This window comes from Mytilus edulis, chromosome 9 (genome assembly GCF_963676685.1).
Source record: "Mytilus edulis chromosome 9, xbMytEdul2.2, whole genome shotgun sequence".
Lineage (NCBI taxonomy): Eukaryota > Metazoa > Mollusca > Bivalvia > Mytilida > Mytilidae > Mytilus > Mytilus edulis.
The window spans coordinates 13955476-13973728 of NC_092352.1; the positions used below are offsets into that span (position 1 = coordinate 13955476).

An 18253-nucleotide genomic window follows, 5' to 3' on the forward strand; every position below is an offset into this window, starting at 1 on the left:
CCGCCTACTTACAACGTCACGTCACAACCATGACAACGTGTAGTAACAATGGTCAAACTTTTATGAATTTAAACCTGTTATGTCTTCAAATTGGTAATCTATATACCATGTTTATCAAATGCTATTAATTAAATTCATTTTCCCTTTCTAATTCCGTAAATTGTCAATGCTTACCGCCTAGACTACGCTCATAGGGAAATACCCCAAAATGGTACCCCAAGGGGGAAATTCCAAACACTTTTTTTTTTAATAATATTTGTTTCATATTTTTATTATTTTTTTTATTATTTTATCGATTTCAGTATAAAACAATATACGTATAGTGTCTAACTATAACACATGTGTTATAGTAGTCTCATGCTTTTCCAGGGAACAGTATATAAATATATTTGTTCCTGAATTTACTGTCGTTCTCTCTTGTTTAGTTTTCTTAACTTTTAGGTTTTTAGTTGCAGCATACAGTAGCCAATTAAAATTGATAACGTTTGATTATGAATCAGAGTCATTTTGGCGTTTTTGATAACGAGAAAAAAATATGCAAACTTTGAAATCGTCAATGATTAGAAAGGTAAACAAATCCGACAAATAACCAGAAAGTCGTAATCAATTCTCTCAACATGTACGCACAAATATTGACTGTGTTGCTTCTCTGCTCTTCTTGTTACTGTTATGAAGAAGACGCTTTGAAGCAGGCTTTAGGTGGAGGACTTACAGAAGGACTGGAAGACCTCATGACCTCGTTCGGCGAGGCAATAGACGGATTGGCTGATTTAGCTGAAGGAAAAACAATCGAATGCAAATACAAATGTAGAAACGGTACTGTATTCAATTTATATATTTAAGACGCAATGGTGATGCTGTAAAGATCATCCTTGTTTGAATCATGCACCAACCACAATTTTAAACTTGTATTTATTTATTTTATTTTTTTCGGTTTTGTTGATTACAACTTGTACAGCACCTGCACTTGATAACACAGCATCAGCGTGTTGGTATATTAACGAAAGAAGAAGAAGTTACCCGAAACACTATGGTCACGCTGGAGGGCGTTGGTCTGTGGCAGATGACTGCGAACTTAAGAATTGAGTTTAAAAAAAAGATAGAGTTAAAGCATAAAGCATAAAAGATTTATTTAAAGTCGGTTATACATATAACAATAGAAGCCCTGAAAACATCAAGTATTCATAGCCTTGTAACTTATAGGTAATCAGACTTGGGCTACTCCTTTTTTTAGAAAAATTGCTGCAGTTGCCATGAATATGCAGGGTTGGTAAAGTATTAACTGGGGGAAATCCAAGGTGGGAAGGTTTTCCCAGGCTGGACCAGCTGGGTTTTCCCAAGTTGGGCAGTACTGTACAATATGATTTTTTAAGCTAATTTTTACTCAAAGTAGTAAAGAAACACTAATGTTTCATAAAATTATTGCTTATTATATACACATTTGATACAGATAACCATATCATTGAGAATACTTTTTAAAGGATAAACAAACCTAAAATCTTCATTTTCTTTAATACTTCTATTTACAAAAAATATTACATGATATATAAACATTACATGATATACTTTATCATATACTTCAACAATGAAACAAAATAAAACATTAAAATATTGATAAGTCGGAACCCCAAATGTAGTACATTCAATCATATGAAATCTATCTATCATATGCATCAACGGAATAAAAAAACAACAGTATGATATATTCATATATGGAAGAAGAAGAAAAAATAATTCAGCGATGTACATCATGAACTCTGTTTGAAATACCAACATTTTTAAAGTAACTATTGTAATAATGATGATTTTTTTGGCAAATGCATTTATTTTATCATTTGTTTGTTTGTTATTTTTTTTTCATTGTTCACCTTATACTTCCCTATATCCAAATAATTGTTTTTTATCCTATTTCGTAAAGTTTTTACTGAAAACATACATTTGAGGTGTATCACTGGAATGCCATGTCATAATGTTACGGAAAGGCATGTGATAACGTTACAGAAAGGCATGTGATAAAAGTCAAAGCATGTGATAAACTTTTTATATCAGGCCGCTAAGCACCAATTCGATAAATATGGAATTTACCTAAATTTAATGCAAATAACCTTACAGTAAAAATCATATGTTATTTCATCAAAGTATATGATAATACATAATATATAATATTACATGATATATAGGCAGAAAACATACAAGTTTTACAAATTTTTCAAGTTGATTCATAGTAGTTCTGACCTTGTTTTTTTGTCATATGATGCCAAATAAAAATATATGTGTGGTTCCAGTAACCCTACCGTCCCTACTTTTTCGGCTTAAAAATAGCCTACCCTAAAGATTTTATTGTCATTTTTTCATTGAGCACTGTTGAAGTCAGAATGTTGTTCTCATAGACTCAATGTAAAAAAAAAACATAAAATAAAAAAAAATCCCTAACTTTTTTCAGATGTAACTGGAACCACACATACTTTTTTATTTGGCCTGAGAGGGAAAATTAATTGATGTAAAGAAAAAATAGGAAAATAATTTAATTGTAAATATGGACCATAATTTGGTATTCGGCCTTTGGTTTCTTTTTGTATCCTTTTTGATAAGTTCTAAAATTTTAACTTTTATTTTGTGGGTTGTGTTGGTGTTAGAATAGTATGAATGGAACAATTGAGTTTTTCGAGAAAAAATTAATACATTTTGATTCACCGTTTACGTGACATGAAACCAAACAGGAAACCAATCTTTATTTTCTTTATTTTGCACAATATAATTCAAAAGGCATAAATAAACACCATTACTAGTGTTACTTGCTTCATGTTAATATTTAAAATCTATTTTCAATGTTATATTAAAGTTTTTTTTTAAACCTGACAGGAAACCGTAAGAAACCGAAAGCATTTTTTTAGTTTTATTTTATTGCAAAATCTGCTTAAAATAATCTGAACTGTATACTTTTTCTTAAAATCCATCTTAAATGTAACAGTATTATAAAACTCCTAAATATGTGTTTGTTTTGAAAACAATTAGTACAATTTATTTAGAATTTTCCATATTTTCTTCATTGATACAGGATACCATAATCGTTGCATCTTGATGTTTAAGCCAAAAAAATGTATTTATATTTGGTTTTGATATTCCAGTTATATACAATTTATTCCAAATCATTGGCAATGTAACATTCTTTAAATCCAGTAAAGAAAAAAACTTTTAACTTGGAATTAAAATCTTTAAAATAGGCACAATGTGATACTTGTGACCTGTACACCATCTACATGGTTTCAACATTTTAACCTACTTTAGTGGGCTAAAATCAACAAAGTACTTCCTTTCAAGTCATGCATGGTAAAAGTTTACTTCTCCTTTGACAAGTTTATTGCGTTTCTGATAAGTGTTTGCAGAACATGAATAAAAAAATATTAATTAAAAACTGTGACAAAGATGTCAACTTTGTACATTCCTAGTGTAACGGTATATTAACATGTATTTTTTATTAAATTATATTTATTCACCTAAAATATCCAGTAATATGGGGACGAAGTCCCCAATAACAGTAGAAAATTCAATAAAAAAAAAAATTCGGGAAAATTTCCTGAATTTTTCATTGTACTAATGAACTCAAAATCGTTCAATTTTTTTTATGTCATGTTTTGAAATCCCGGACCTGCGCAGAAATGTACAATATACTTCCGTTTTCCGGTCTCGTTTGTATGAAACTTTGAGTAAAATATATATTTATCAATCTAATATAAAAGAAGGAACGCGCAATACTTATTTCATTTTTAATAATTCCTTGATATGAAAAAACGTTACCTAATGATAGCGTTTCTTGTTTACATTGCATATGACGTCATAATTTAAATAACGTCACAACTAAAATCCCTGATCCCTAACAACAGAACCAAAATCGGAAACGTTACTGTATTTCCGTGTCTTTTTTTTGACAAATAATTGAGTTACAAAAAAATAATTCATACAGACTTCGTCCCCATTTACAGGTAATGCCTGCCTCATATTATTTACTGCTGAAGTTAAATCAATCCAACGAGCATTGGTACAATGATAAGAGACGTAATTTCGATTGATTTTTCCAAGGACTCTTCATGTCATTATCGGGAAACGAAGTGTGTTCTAACGTCTGTCAAATATGAAATCGATTTTGTCAAGTCATTGGGCATTTATTTTCACACAGCATCGTATGTAACATTATGCACATAGGAAAAATAACAGACCACCGGCGCAATATCTTTGACAATTGTATTTTCCTGTTTTAAACAAGACGAAACAAGTCTACAGATTATGTTTGCTAACATCCCGTTAGAAACAAAAACAATGTTTAGACCTAGTATTTCATACATCCGGCCGTAATGGCGTTATCACATGTTAGTCACATGTTTCACCTATGACCGGAAATGATTAGAACTTAAGGACAAAAACAATTTTAATAAATAACTGGACTTCTGTTTCGTGTGAAATGTAACGCATAACGACAACGTCATTTTCTTACTTAATTATTACGAAGATCAAAACAAGAATGTAAATCATCTCGGATTTGCCTGTTTGAACATCTCGCGAGAGTTCATATTTGCATATTGTTTTTAAGAATTCTATTACAACAAAGCAGATTACATCATCTAAAAATTGCGTTACGAAATCGGACACAAAAATCACGCCACTGTTCTTACATCTGCTACATAAATACTTATAGTTCTCGGCATTTTCTTCTCACTATTCTTATTGGTCGATGTTCTTTGTTATTTGAAAGCAAAAGTTACGAATTTGCCGGTGACGATTATCTATAAATCAGTCAGCGTTATGCTCTTCGGATGCAAAAAGTAACGCGAGAAACGACACAAAAATACGGTTGTAGAATCTTTGAAATTCGTATATTTTAAAAAAAATTCTAGGGAAGAGTAGCATACACTTGTATGTTGATAAAAATAATGGCATCTTTAGATGTAGTTGCAACTTTTCTTACAGTAATTCACATTTTATCACTTTTCTATAGTTATAGGAAACGGAGCCCAATAGCAAATTATGGTCCATATTCATTGTGAAGAAATTGTAGTAATTAATTACATGTACAATGTATGTCATAGGAATATTCACAAGTGAGCCATTTTAAAAGAAAACATATTGTTAGCCTAAGTCAGGGTTTCCGCTGGCGGTCGCCATTTTCGCAATTTGCGAAAAAATAATAATTGTGGCGATAAAAAATCGTCATTTGCGAAAGAATTTGGCGAAAGAAATATACATAACGATTTATTTTCCTCCATCTTGTTTATTTACTTTTTTCGAGATTCTCGGACTTAACCGGATAAGACAATACTCGGAATTCACCTTAACCTCATTCAGATTTGGACAAAAAATCAATAAACCGCTGATTGCATTTTATCGCTATCGACAACAAAGGACTAATTAATAAAGGTGTTGATTGAATTGTTTGACAAAATGATATGGTTACATGGCTAAGTCCTCATTATTATGACCACTCTGATCATTTGATAAATTTTAATCATTATTTCTGTCATATATCTGAAGTGTCACTTATGCTTTTGTCAAGTATTTGGTGAAGAAATACATATACCAAAAAAGATAAAGTTCTATATTTTTTTATAGAAACAGGACCTAAGCTGATTTCAAGTGAAAAATACAAGTTTATATTTGGTGAATGTATTCTTATACTATTTAAAAATTTGTCTTTGATATTTAAAAATGTTTAAGCATTTACACAATTCCTGTATACTTTGTTCTGACATGTGTGTCACTAATTAAGAAGTACATTATTTAGATTATTGCACAGATTTGTCAATTAAAGTTTTTAGAAAAAACATTTTTTATAAGACTTAGAGAATTGTATTCTATACAGTAATGCTGTTAAATAAACACCCTAAGGAGTTTGTCACCTACAATTGTAGAGATAAAAAGAATAAATATTATAATTTAGACAATACAGTGTTATAAGTAAATCTAAATGTACGTATTAAATGTACTTTTTAATTAGTGACAAACATGTCAAGACAGAGTATTATTATTTAGCAATATTTAAATACTGTGAAACTATATTATGCCTTTACCAATCTGTGTACAAATAAGCATGAAAATAATAAAATAAAAAAGCCTTTTGCTCAATGTTACCCATTTTGGGTTGTATTTCCCAGTCTTGAAAAGGTTTCCGCACCCATATGGATTTTGTAATACTTTGTAGACCCTGGTGTAGAGAAAACAAATGTGTACTGTTTAGCTGTTAAGACATAAACATTATTTTTTTTGTTGATACATACATATGTTCATATAAAAAAATACAAAATATTAAAAAAATCATAACCAAAATAAAACCAGAAGTGAATATACATGCATGTAGATTGATTAAAGAATTATTGACTAAATGGAACATAATACTTTAATGCTGCCTTGTAGAATACATGTATATAAATGATTTAACCCTGAAATGATCTGACATGCTTTAACATAATTAATTCAAGGCTGATGGTGAGTCTGACTTGTTTAAATAATGCTATATCATTATGAAAGGAATCTCAAAGAGCAGGTTCTGGAATCATGTTTTACAATACATGTACATGTATTCTACACTAATAATTGTCACTACTCCAGGGGATCATTATTTGATTATTTACAGGAACAGTAATTTTAAACATTTTAAAAAGTGCAAAACAATGATTGAATTGTGCAATGCTGCCTAAGTAATGCATAAAGAACTATGTTCAAAATAAAAAAGAAAAAAAGGGGAAAATTTTTGTCCGGATTTAAATAAAATTTAATATTAATTGATATTACTTCTTTAAAAAGATACAGGTCTCAATCGATATCAAGAGATGTGTAATGTGGAAGATAACGGTACATGTACCCTGTATATCACAGAACAACAAAATCTGATATGTATATATGTCTTTTAAACTGACATCTATTAACTAAATAGTTTTAACAGAAGATATGTTTAAGTGTATGAATGATTTTCAATACCCTGACTTGCATTTGAAATGCAAAATTAACTTCTGTAATCTTCCTCTTTTAACCAAGAGTATGTTTCTCTTTCTGACAAATGCTCATATTCATGTTTCAAATGTACTATCAGTATGTATTATATTATTAAACATATATGAAAAGGACAATTTTACTTCTTACAAAAATGTAAATGTTTAGCAGTTTTTCATTTGATTTCAGGAATTAAAGCCATACCCCACCCTGACCATACACCAACATCAAATGGTTGTGGATCGTTTGGAATTGAGGTAAGGGGAGATAACAAAATGTTGTAACTGCTTAACTTTAGGTAGATTGAGATTCTTTACATCAATTAATCTATTTCTTTTCAAAAACTTGGCCGTCATCTACATAATAATATGACTCTTGACAAAGAAACTTATAAGAATAGACAAGCAGTTTTAAATTGTTACACCAAATGTTTGTTCTAACCCTGGCAAATTACTGCTCTTTCATTAATTAGATGCATAAAACCAATGTTTTAAGACTCATAAACTTGATAAACATTAATAAAAGTGGAGAACTAGGCTAATTAAAGTGATTTAACTTGTTTTATTTTAACTTTCTCCCATGGAAGTACATGTAATAAAGAATACATGTATATATTACTACATGTGTAGCACAAGGAAAATTTATGTAACTTGTGAACAAATTACAAATTTTACTACAAATGTAGCACAAGGTAAAATTTGGCAAATTCTTGCAACATTACAAATCATGAAATGTTATTACACATGTACACAAGGCAAAGTTATGTAACTTATGAACGTAACTACATGTAGATGTACAAATGCAATGTTGCTTTAGATGAAGCACAAGGCAAATTCAAAATCTTATTCATGAAACTATGAACATTGCTATAAATGTAGCACAAGGCTATTTCTTGTAAATTGTGAACTTTGATGCTACATATGTAGCATCTAGCCTATTGACAGTAAGGAAGTTGTTCTCTTTTTATATTATAGTTTGATACAGGAAACCTTCCACAGATGACAGACTGTTGTGATATACATGACAAATGTTACGACACATGTAATACTGATAAAGAGACATGTGATAAGGACTTCAGACAATGTTTGCTGGTCATGTGTGGTAAACTTGGAGATGATTTAAATAAAGAAGAAGCTGAAGGTTAGAGTCTTACTTAAATTTTTACATTTAGTGTTGATACTATTGTATATTATCACTTGCATAGTTGTTCCTAAATTCTTATTTCCCATTAATACTGAAGATTAGAAAAGTTTTTTATTTAATTATCTTTACAATTATTTTTAATGGACCTGTTCATGTGTGATATAATATTTTTTTGTATTAAACATAAGTGTTGTTTTAACATAAAAATCAAGCACAATTTTTGTGGATATTTTGTGAAAGCATAGAAATAATTTTATTTATATAATACATGTAGATAACTATTTACTTTGTGATACACTAGTGATTTGCTCAATACAATTTCCAAAAATGTTTTTGTAAGCTAATTCTTATTGCTAAACTTAGACAAATTAACATACAATTGTGTTCTGATATACTATTTCTTAAACTGAATTTTTGATTTTGTCTGCTACTCTTCAACCATATTAAATAAATAATTGAATAAAATAAGATTATTGTTGCTTTCAACCTCGCCCTTTTGTTTTCTGGTAGATAGTTATCTCATTGGCAATCGTACCACATTTCCTTATCTTTATATTTTCTTGAAAAATAGGAAACAAAATTGAGATTCATGATCATGATGATTGCTGTTTTAGAAAATGCTGGATATGAATAATATGATTTTAAAATTTATATTAAAGTTTTAATTCTTTGTGAAATTAACTTGATGTAGTAATGAAAATATCGCAAAAATAAAAAGAGAATTTTATAGTGACACTATCTATCTTCGAGTAGCATAGTTCAAACGTAGTAGGTTTTTATTGTAATTGTGAAAATTGTCTTATATAAAGGCATACATGTATATACTTTGGGAGTTAGGAGAATTGACTAATTGTATTTCCTGTTTTTGATTTCCAAGTGCCAAAATTTATGTTTGGAAAAGGTATGTGGTATATGTCATAATATAGTGCCTAAAAAATCAACTTTACTATGTTAAGAGTGGTTCTGATTCTTACTTTCTCCTTAACTAGGGCTGGAACCTATTCTTTCCCTCTTACCTTTATGACCACCTATCATTGTGCAACTGATAAAAAAAATCAGATTTTGTTTATGGAGGTTAATATCTTTATTTATTTGAGTTATTGCCCTTTGACTACGTTTTTTAATCCATCCAAATCATACTTTTCCTTGGTGTCCTTTTCCTAACCTATTTAACATCCCTATTCTTTTTGCTCTCATTTTGCTCACAAATGTTTTTCCTACTATAAATAAAAAAAGTGATTGAAATCAATTTGTTAAAGGCTCATAAATAAACATTTAAAAATGCTTTAATTTTATTATAGTTTCTAATTATTGTTTGAAATAACTTTCCATGTACTGATTATCTTACTGTTTTATTCGCATAGTGATTATTAGATTTTTTAAATATTTAATTACAAGTTTGAATGTCTTCATTGATGAACAGATTATAAAGTTGTTTACCTTGTTGCAATTTAACAACCAAAAACATTAATGAATTACTGTAAATTCAGAAATTATTGCGTGCATTAATTATTGCCTTTTTTCATTTTAGACTAAAATGCAATTTTTATTTTTTCAATATTTAGAAACACCTTACTTAAATCATATAAAGAATTTCAAAATGCAAGATTGAATTATTGCAATTACAACCCTGTCGCATTTTTTATAATAATAAAAACATCGTAATAATTTCTGAATTTAAATTATTATGAATCATTTGAGCAAGGCTAATATTGATATATGTGATTATTGTAGGATGTGAAGCTACAGCAGAAATAATGTACAGAGGAACACTAGCTTTGGGTTGTTCACCATATAAAAAGGCTCAGAAGAATGCCTGTCTCTGCAATGACAAGTTGTCACTGGACCATAAAGCTGCAGAGAATAAATCTGGTACTAAAATTCCTAAAGTTGACAAGAAACCTAATGATAAAACAACAAAACAACAAAAGAAGGCAGATAACATTGAAAAATCTAAAGTATCTGAACGAGAGAAGAATTCTAATACAAATAAAAAATCAGAACAGAAATCTTCTGATAAAAAATCTGATAAAAAACAAGAGAAAGTAAAACCAAAAACCAGCAGAGAGAGTGGGGATTTATAATGTTTTGTTAAAATATGTCCTCATTTGTTAAGTTAATATCTTATTCCGTCCTCAGTATTGTTACAGAACATTCTGTTATCAATGGCTTGCAATATTCCTTGAACTGAAATCCATATAGACAATAGAAAAACATGTATGTAAGAATGATTTATGTTTTTTAAGCGAATGTTGTTCTTTTTCTCGAATGTAAAGTTATTTGAATATTTCACATAATGATTGCATTCAACAACTTTTAAAAAACCTGCAACATAATTTTGTGTAAAATACCTGCTGAAGACTTTCTATATTGCATTTATTATTTTGTCTCCAATTATTTAAATATTTGATATAAAAGGTTTTTCGTCTTATGGAATAAGAAACTTTTTTATGTGATAATCTTTATACTGCTGGTGTAAGCATAATTTTTCTGTAAAATGTTAAACTTAACATGTATGTAATATATGTATGTTTTGATATTTGATGTTAGTTTAATAGTTTTGTATATGCACAGTATTTTTATATGATTGAAAACAATTTTGCTTTCTGTGATATCCTGATCAAAAGTTATTCAGTATGAATGCCTTTGAGAATTTTTACATTGATACACAATAGGGTTGCTATATAGTTTATTGTTACGGTTTTGTATAAACATATTTGCATATAGAATATATTTTTATTTTTACAGGTATATAATGAATCATGTGTGGTAGGCAAATTGAAAAAAAAAAAAATATTCAAAGATTAATTAAGCATTACACTTGTCAAAAATAAAGATTTTACGTACATGCATTGATATTTCTTTGGTGTATTGTTTTTGACAAGTTATTGTTTATTGATCTATTTCGGTATTGGTGTATGTTTAACACCTATTTTTTCATGTGTTGTATCTGGTATATTACAATTTTTTTTTCATTGATGGGTATATTTTTTGGTAAATTTGTATTATGTGTTGCGGTTTATATCTAATGTAATATTTATCATTGTTTTTCATTATTATTTTTCTTTTGCTTTATTTCTTTACTGCTTAAATTTTATATTGTAAACATAAAAAAGTATTTAAAAAACCATAGTTAAATATTTCACACAGACACATCTTTACTTTTACTTTTATTATTGCATGGCTTTGGGAGCTCTTTTTTTTGTCTTTAGTTCAAGATACATTTAATTATTAATGGAAATATATCTTTACCTTAGCAAAACAAAAAAATGATGAAAATATTTAATATGTTTACAGTTAGAGAAGTCAATTTGATGGTTTTGAAACAAAATTTAAGGTTTTTCTTCAAAACTGGTTTTTCTTTATAAAGGTGATATTGCTTAAGTTTTTGACTACCTGTTTTTTGGGGGTTTTTTTTATTAAGAAAGCCAACTTTGAGTTTAATGTTTAGTAATTTATGTTAACCTATGTTAACCTTAATCAATTTTAAAGTGTCCATCATACAAAATAAATTAGATTTAGAATATTTACAAACGAATCCTGTAGTTTAAGCATACAGTTTTGATTCAATCACTTGATTCATTATGCATGCCATATATTTGTTGGATCTCCCACATAAGTTTCTGAAAACTTATCTATGTTAAAATTCTATATTGGTACATATACCCTTACTGCTGTAAAATATTTGAAAAGAGTAAGTTTCCTGAATGGATTAACAAGAAGATGCAGTACTTATGTGTAAACATTCCTTAAAGCTTATAAATCCTGTAAAGTAATGTAATAGTAGTCTGTGTATTAGTATGTGTGAGGTTTCTTCAATTCTTTACAATTAAGAAGGAAATAATCAATGGCTTCTTGTTCTCCACAATCACTTTAGGATCTAGTAGTTATTTCATTTATTTCTTACTGATAATTCACTTTCAGGATCTTGCAGTTATTTCATTTATTTCTTACTGATAATCATACAGTATATATCCTGATCTCACGTTATTATTGATATTTTAATATTTTCGGTATGTGTTCAATTTCATAAACAGGTTAGATACAGTCTGTCTTTTTCACTTACTTTAAATCCTCAGCCATTTATTCATTGATCTGTATTTGTTATGATATGGTGTGGGTTGCTGATGACTGGGCTCTCTTTACTACTTCCCTTCTTTACTAACAGTTTCATTACCTATGAAACGTAAAAGTGAACCAATAAATAAATGTATGTCTTCTTATATCATGGTTGATTAAAGTGTGATTCTGATGATGTCCTGGTTGAAGATCTTTCCCTACTACAATAAAAAGTAAATCACCAGATATATATAATTTGTCCCCAAACCATCCAGACTGGATCCTGGTTTAAATGGCCAGACTGAATCATATTGGTTAATGTTTTATCTGTATGTCATTGGTCTAAGATGTACCAAGTTCTTTAGTATAATATTTAAAGAGATATTTTAGAAAAACACCACATTGGCAGACTTATTTTCCAACTGTACTAGCTATTAAAAGATTTTTTCTACAATTTACAACTACATAAAGGTAGTATGAGGTTATGAACAAAAAAATAACAGAAAATTAATACTTTTGAAAATATGGAAATATGTGTAAAAATACAAGTTTGTTTATGGATTATATATTTTTTGTTTTTATATTAGAAAAACATTATACTTCAATTTATGATATTGGTCTGATGTAGGTGAATATTTTGATTTCCATGCAATATCTATTTTATTTGTTGACCTGTCCTCCTAAAATTTCCTAACAGTATTCATGAACATACTACAAAATTTCTAATGAAATCCAGATTACCCTTAATGTGATAAACATCTTGCCATTAAAAATGTCGTGTTTGATTTTGATGAGAACTCTATAAATCCCTTATTAAATATATTATCTGTTTTTTTTCCTATTCTTAAAAAAATAGTACACATCTGAAAGTCTACTTAACCTAAATGAAATGTGATGAAATAATATACTGTCTCAAATATAAAGGCTTATCAAATTAAAAAATGATAAGCATACACTACAAGTTTTGAGATATATTTTAATCTATAATACTATAGTGTAGGAATATATTAAAGTAAATTAATAGAGAGTGGATATAGAGGATATTTGCATTAGGAGAACCTTATTTAGTAAATACAAGAAAATATATATTTCTATCACAACAACATGGGTTTGATTTGTAGGTGTTTTTTCTTTGAAGTCTTCATTGTATCTTACTGTATGCTTTAGATTAAGTTATCTATTTGCAATAAGGGGTCGAGAACCCAAGAAATTTTGAATATTTGCAGTCATATTGTGATGCACGTTTTTCTTCCAACATCTTGTGAAATCCAAGCCTAAATATTCTAATCAGATTTGAAATTTTCGTTTTTTTTCTTCATTTGGCTCCTTTTTCGCCCCCTAAAAATTAATGAGTTTAAATTGTTCCTTTTAAATAAAGATGTGGATTCAAAAGAAGCATATGACTTGATACAACTGTATCAAATCAATTAAATTGATTTGATTTGTGGCAGTTGTATTATGTCACAACTCAAAAAAGCCCTTTATTTACATATTATTTTGAGCAACAAATTGTAATTTCAAGATAGAGAGTTTTATGTAGTAAGAAAGTAGTAAATTAAATCTGTAATGCGAAAATCCAATACTGTATAGTTCTAGATATTGATATATAGTTGTCAATTTATAGTCTTAAACATGTACGAAATAAAATAACTGGGTTAATTAGTTAATTCACAATGTTAAAACATTTCATAATGTAAATACTATTAGTTTTCAGCTACTTGTGATCTTGTATTTAAACTATAATGTTATGTTTATAAAAGTGTTCATGCTGTTTAAAAGTAGATAGTTTTTTGTAACTCACATTGTACTATGCAATTGATAAATAGTTTATTAAAGTTTTATTTGAATATATTTTTGGAATAAATATTCAAAACAGAAGGAAAGACTTTTCATTGAGATTTTTATTATTATTAACATATTTTTCTCTTTCACCTGGATGGTTTTGCTTAAAAAATGTAACCATTGGTTATCCTATATTCCATTTTTTAAGTGTTTTCTTCACCAGTTGCACTTTTCTACATGCAATGTCTCATTATTGATAATTGGGGCAAAAATATTTGAAAATCCAAAGCCTAATACAGACATTGATGAGCTGAAATAATGAAAAGAGCCAAACATGTAGCCAAACAGGCACAACGAATGAAAGCTATGCATGAGTGAGTTGTGTGAGACACCTTTTATTTAGTTTCCTTTACAGGGGGAACATTAGCTCCTAAATTTACCCTTTTTTATGGAAATATAAAAAAGAAGATGTGGTATGATAGCCAATGAGACAACTGTCCACAAGAGACCAAAACGACACAGATATTAACAACTATAGGTGACCGTAAACCTTCAACAATGAGCAAAGCCCATATAAATAGTCTGCTATAAAAGTCCACGAAATGACAAATGTTAAACAATTCAAAACAGAAAACTAACAGCCGTATAATATTGAACCAAAGACAAATATGTAACACTGACACACATCAACCTGTGAATAACAGACTCTGACTTTTGACAGCCACATACAGAGTATGGCGGGATTAAACTTAGTTTAAGGCACCAACCCTCCCCTAAACTGGGACAGTTGTGTAACAGCACTACATAAGAACAAACTACACAAATCAGTTGAAAAAGCATAAACTTATCAGAAGGGTACACATAGACATTCATCATACAAAAACACAGAGTGGACGTGGACGGGTACTTGATCATTCTAACAATCAAAAGACACTTAGTTTAGATTTGAGTGTACTCGGTGTTACTGACAGCTAGTTGAAAGCCATAAACAACTTATAAAAAAAATCATGACTTAATTATTAATCAGTACACATCCAATGAAATGAGTGTAAAACGTCATAAAAAGTCAGAGATAAACGTGACCTTGTGAAATGCCAAAATACTTGTATCGACACTCTGTAGAGCCAATAGTTTGTATCTACGAAATAATTTAGTAAAGGTTTTGATAAAATTATGGTAACGAAATCCCTGTCTTCATAATTAACCATATAAATTACGTTAATTGAAATTAATCCAAAAGCCACAACAGATACGGACATAGCCAACCCGTTGTGAAAAATACAACATCGTATTAAAGAAGGGAATAAAAGAAAATTATCGCCAAAAAGAAGAAAAACAGTCTTCATTTTTGAAAATGCATCCATCTGAACATTTTTTTTTCAAATTTACTGCATGCTGTATGAGAAGAGTGTTCTTCAGCTATTGAAACTGTTTAATGGCCTCTTTTCTGAAATATTTCGAAAACTCTTTAGTGTTTGATTTAACAATAGAATTTTTTTCATAACAACCAATCAGACATTTATTGAGATTGAATTTGATAAAAGCATAAAACTAAATTAGAATCATACTAAATGATAGAAGGCTTGTGTGACTTTAGTTATACTCTAAATTTTGGAACGGATTGACACAATTCATACATAATGGACTTATCTCATGTGCTCTCATGACAGCATGTAATCTCTACAATGGTTACCCTTTTCGTATTTATAACAACTTAACTATTTTAATGGGTGATACATTGTAACTAAGTAGGTATCTAGTTGAATTGAAGTACTTGAACTTTTACGCATAAAAGTACATTCATTTTCAATTCTTCTGAATATGTCTGCAATTTTAAAGTATTGACATGATAATGGAGATTTTTGCGTTCTCTGTCATACAGAATAAATACAATTGATTTTGTTATTAAAAAGGACAAAATGCAAAATGTTATATAACAATCCCCACGCAAATTATGTAAATGTTGTTACCACAAAATCCATGTATTTGACAGATACAATCTTTTAGTTTATGCTTTTTTAGCTTCTTTTGACTTTTTTCGCTGTTCAATTTCCGCCTTAATAGTCACTGGTAAGCTGTTGATGACCGCTATGTCTTGTCTTGGGATAGAAATACGTATATGTAATACTTTACTCAGTATGTCTATACATAGAAAGTTGCTGCCTTATATGAGCATTGAAGTTATAAACATTACATTTCTTATTTATAGAAGGCTACACATATCCGATTGCCCCTTCAATTTTAAAAACGTAGATAGTCATACACTCTGATAATGTTTTATAGCTCAGATTTCTTTATGTGCATACCTATGCTTGCATCTTCAGAGAAAATTACTTAAAACGTTACTCTAATCTATTAATTTGTATCAACCTTTAAGCTCCCATGAGAGTCATTGGACTTCTTCCGCTGTCTACATTCGAAAGACGAGATTTCTCACACTCAAGAAGGTATTTTTATTTTCATAAATGTTTAAAATATATTCTGAACGCCGATGTAAATTCGATCCAATGCAGTCACACAAGAGAATAAAACAAATGAAATAATACGATATATATAAATCTACAAAAAAGAAAAAAACCAAAACAACACATAATAAATTTCATGCGTCCAAAACGTTTTTATGTATATACCTTAAACAGGAAGTCTCAAATTCGAATATTTTAAAGCCAAGAATGAAAAAAATAACTTAAACTGTTGAAGCGGTTCATGACAAAAAATTAACTATGAATTATATACCTGCTATGAAACATTTATAAATTGCTATTAAAGATACCAGGCTCGTACGCCATACGCGCGTTTCGTTAACGAAAGACTTATCAGTGACGCTCTAATTTAGAAAGTTTTAAAAGGCAAAATAAATTACGAAGTTAGAGAGCATTGGGGACTAAAATATTCGAAAACGTTTTGTCAAACATAGCTAAGGTAATTTGTTCCTGAGTTAGAAAATCCTTAGTTAAACTCGAGGATTTGCAAAGTACAGCGAACGACAAAGAACATGTAATACGAACTGGCATTACACGGTTTCCAAAATAAAAAAAAATTGGGGAAAAAATCAATGCGTTAGGATATCATAAATTAAAATGCGAATGTGATTTTTCACACAAATAGAAATAGGTTTTCAATCCACTCTAGACCTGTAAATACTTATCAATCATACACTAGCATCTAAATTAATTGCAATTAATTAATGTAAAATAAAATAAAAAAAACTAAATATCTTTACATTTTACTCTCATTTTTATCAAACACATAATCATGAACAAAGACCATTACTAAATTAACAAACAGATTTGACCAGTCTCTTAATCAATAACTGTTTTAGTACTCTCCAAATTTCGATCACTTGCAATACAATATGACTTCAAATCTTTATTTTTAATCACAAAATTTTGTTTGTCAGTCGACATGCAAGTTATACAAACACTATCTCGTTAAGTTATTATGAAGCTTGAATAACTATTTTTGACGTTTTCAAACTTGTTGGTTTAATTTATAAAACGAAACCTCATCACAGACTTAGCATGGCATTTTAACAAAGCAGCATGGAATTTAATAACAGGGAACAATTACCGTCTTACAAAACTGGTGCCAGAGGCAGACAATGTATAATTTTAAGTCAATGCAAACATGAAGAATGTTTAAATGTTTCCATATTAGACTAAATTAAACTAATACAAAATGTCTATATAGTGCCAGTTTACTAATTAAACGAGTAACAAATATAATTACATTTCCAATAAGTCAATTTTAAAGTACAGAATGGTGGGCAGATCCGTGATTATTGCAACAAGGGAATGAATTGCTTTTGTTTTGGAAACACAAAAAAAATAATGACTAGCATGGTAGCAAATGACAGTGTTAGAAATTGCTAGTTATATACGGCAGGTTATTATATCAAAATAAAGTAGCGGGACGTAAAGTTTAGAGACTTTAATCTACATATGGGAATGGTATCATACTTTTATACTTTTACAAAAAAGTCCACGTAGGTTAAAAACGACAAATATTCTGGAGATACGATTAAATCTGAATTACATAGTTTAGAAGTAATGAATACATATCTCATCTTTTCTCTTTAAAAAGCAATTAGTTTTAAAACAGGAAAAGTAACATTATCTCAAATTTCCTAGATGCAGTACCACTTTCAGAACGTGTATTGTAGTTATGGATTTGTTAAATCTTTTATAATAACTTCAAATTTACCACTGTGACATTTTCAGAAACTGCAAATTTTAAATTCCCGGAATGAAATGTCATTATATTTTCTTTGAAATTCTATCACAAAAAG

The 18253-nt window shown here is 29.1% G+C and overlaps 1 protein-coding gene across 2 annotated transcripts; it reads left to right on the forward strand.

Annotated features, from left to right (window-relative positions):
- Positions 1 to 554: 554 nt before the first annotated feature.
- LOC139487667 (group XIIA secretory phospholipase A2-like) lies at positions 555 to 14061 on the forward strand. Of its 2 annotated transcripts, XM_071272623.1 has the most exons (5): positions 555 to 816; positions 7171 to 7238; positions 7956 to 8121; positions 9002 to 9025; positions 9859 to 14061. In XM_071272623.1, the coding sequence occupies exons 1-5, from the start codon at positions 618 to 620 to the stop codon at positions 10206 to 10208; spliced, it is 807 nt and encodes a 268-aa protein (XP_071128724.1). In that variant the 5' UTR covers positions 555 to 617; the 3' UTR covers positions 10209 to 14061. The 2 variants fall into 2 exon arrangements, with proteins under 2 accessions (XP_071128724.1, XP_071128725.1); XM_071272624.1 differs by lacking the exon at positions 9002 to 9025 and having other exon boundaries at positions 557 to 816.
- Positions 14062 to 18253: the final 4192 nt, after the last annotated feature.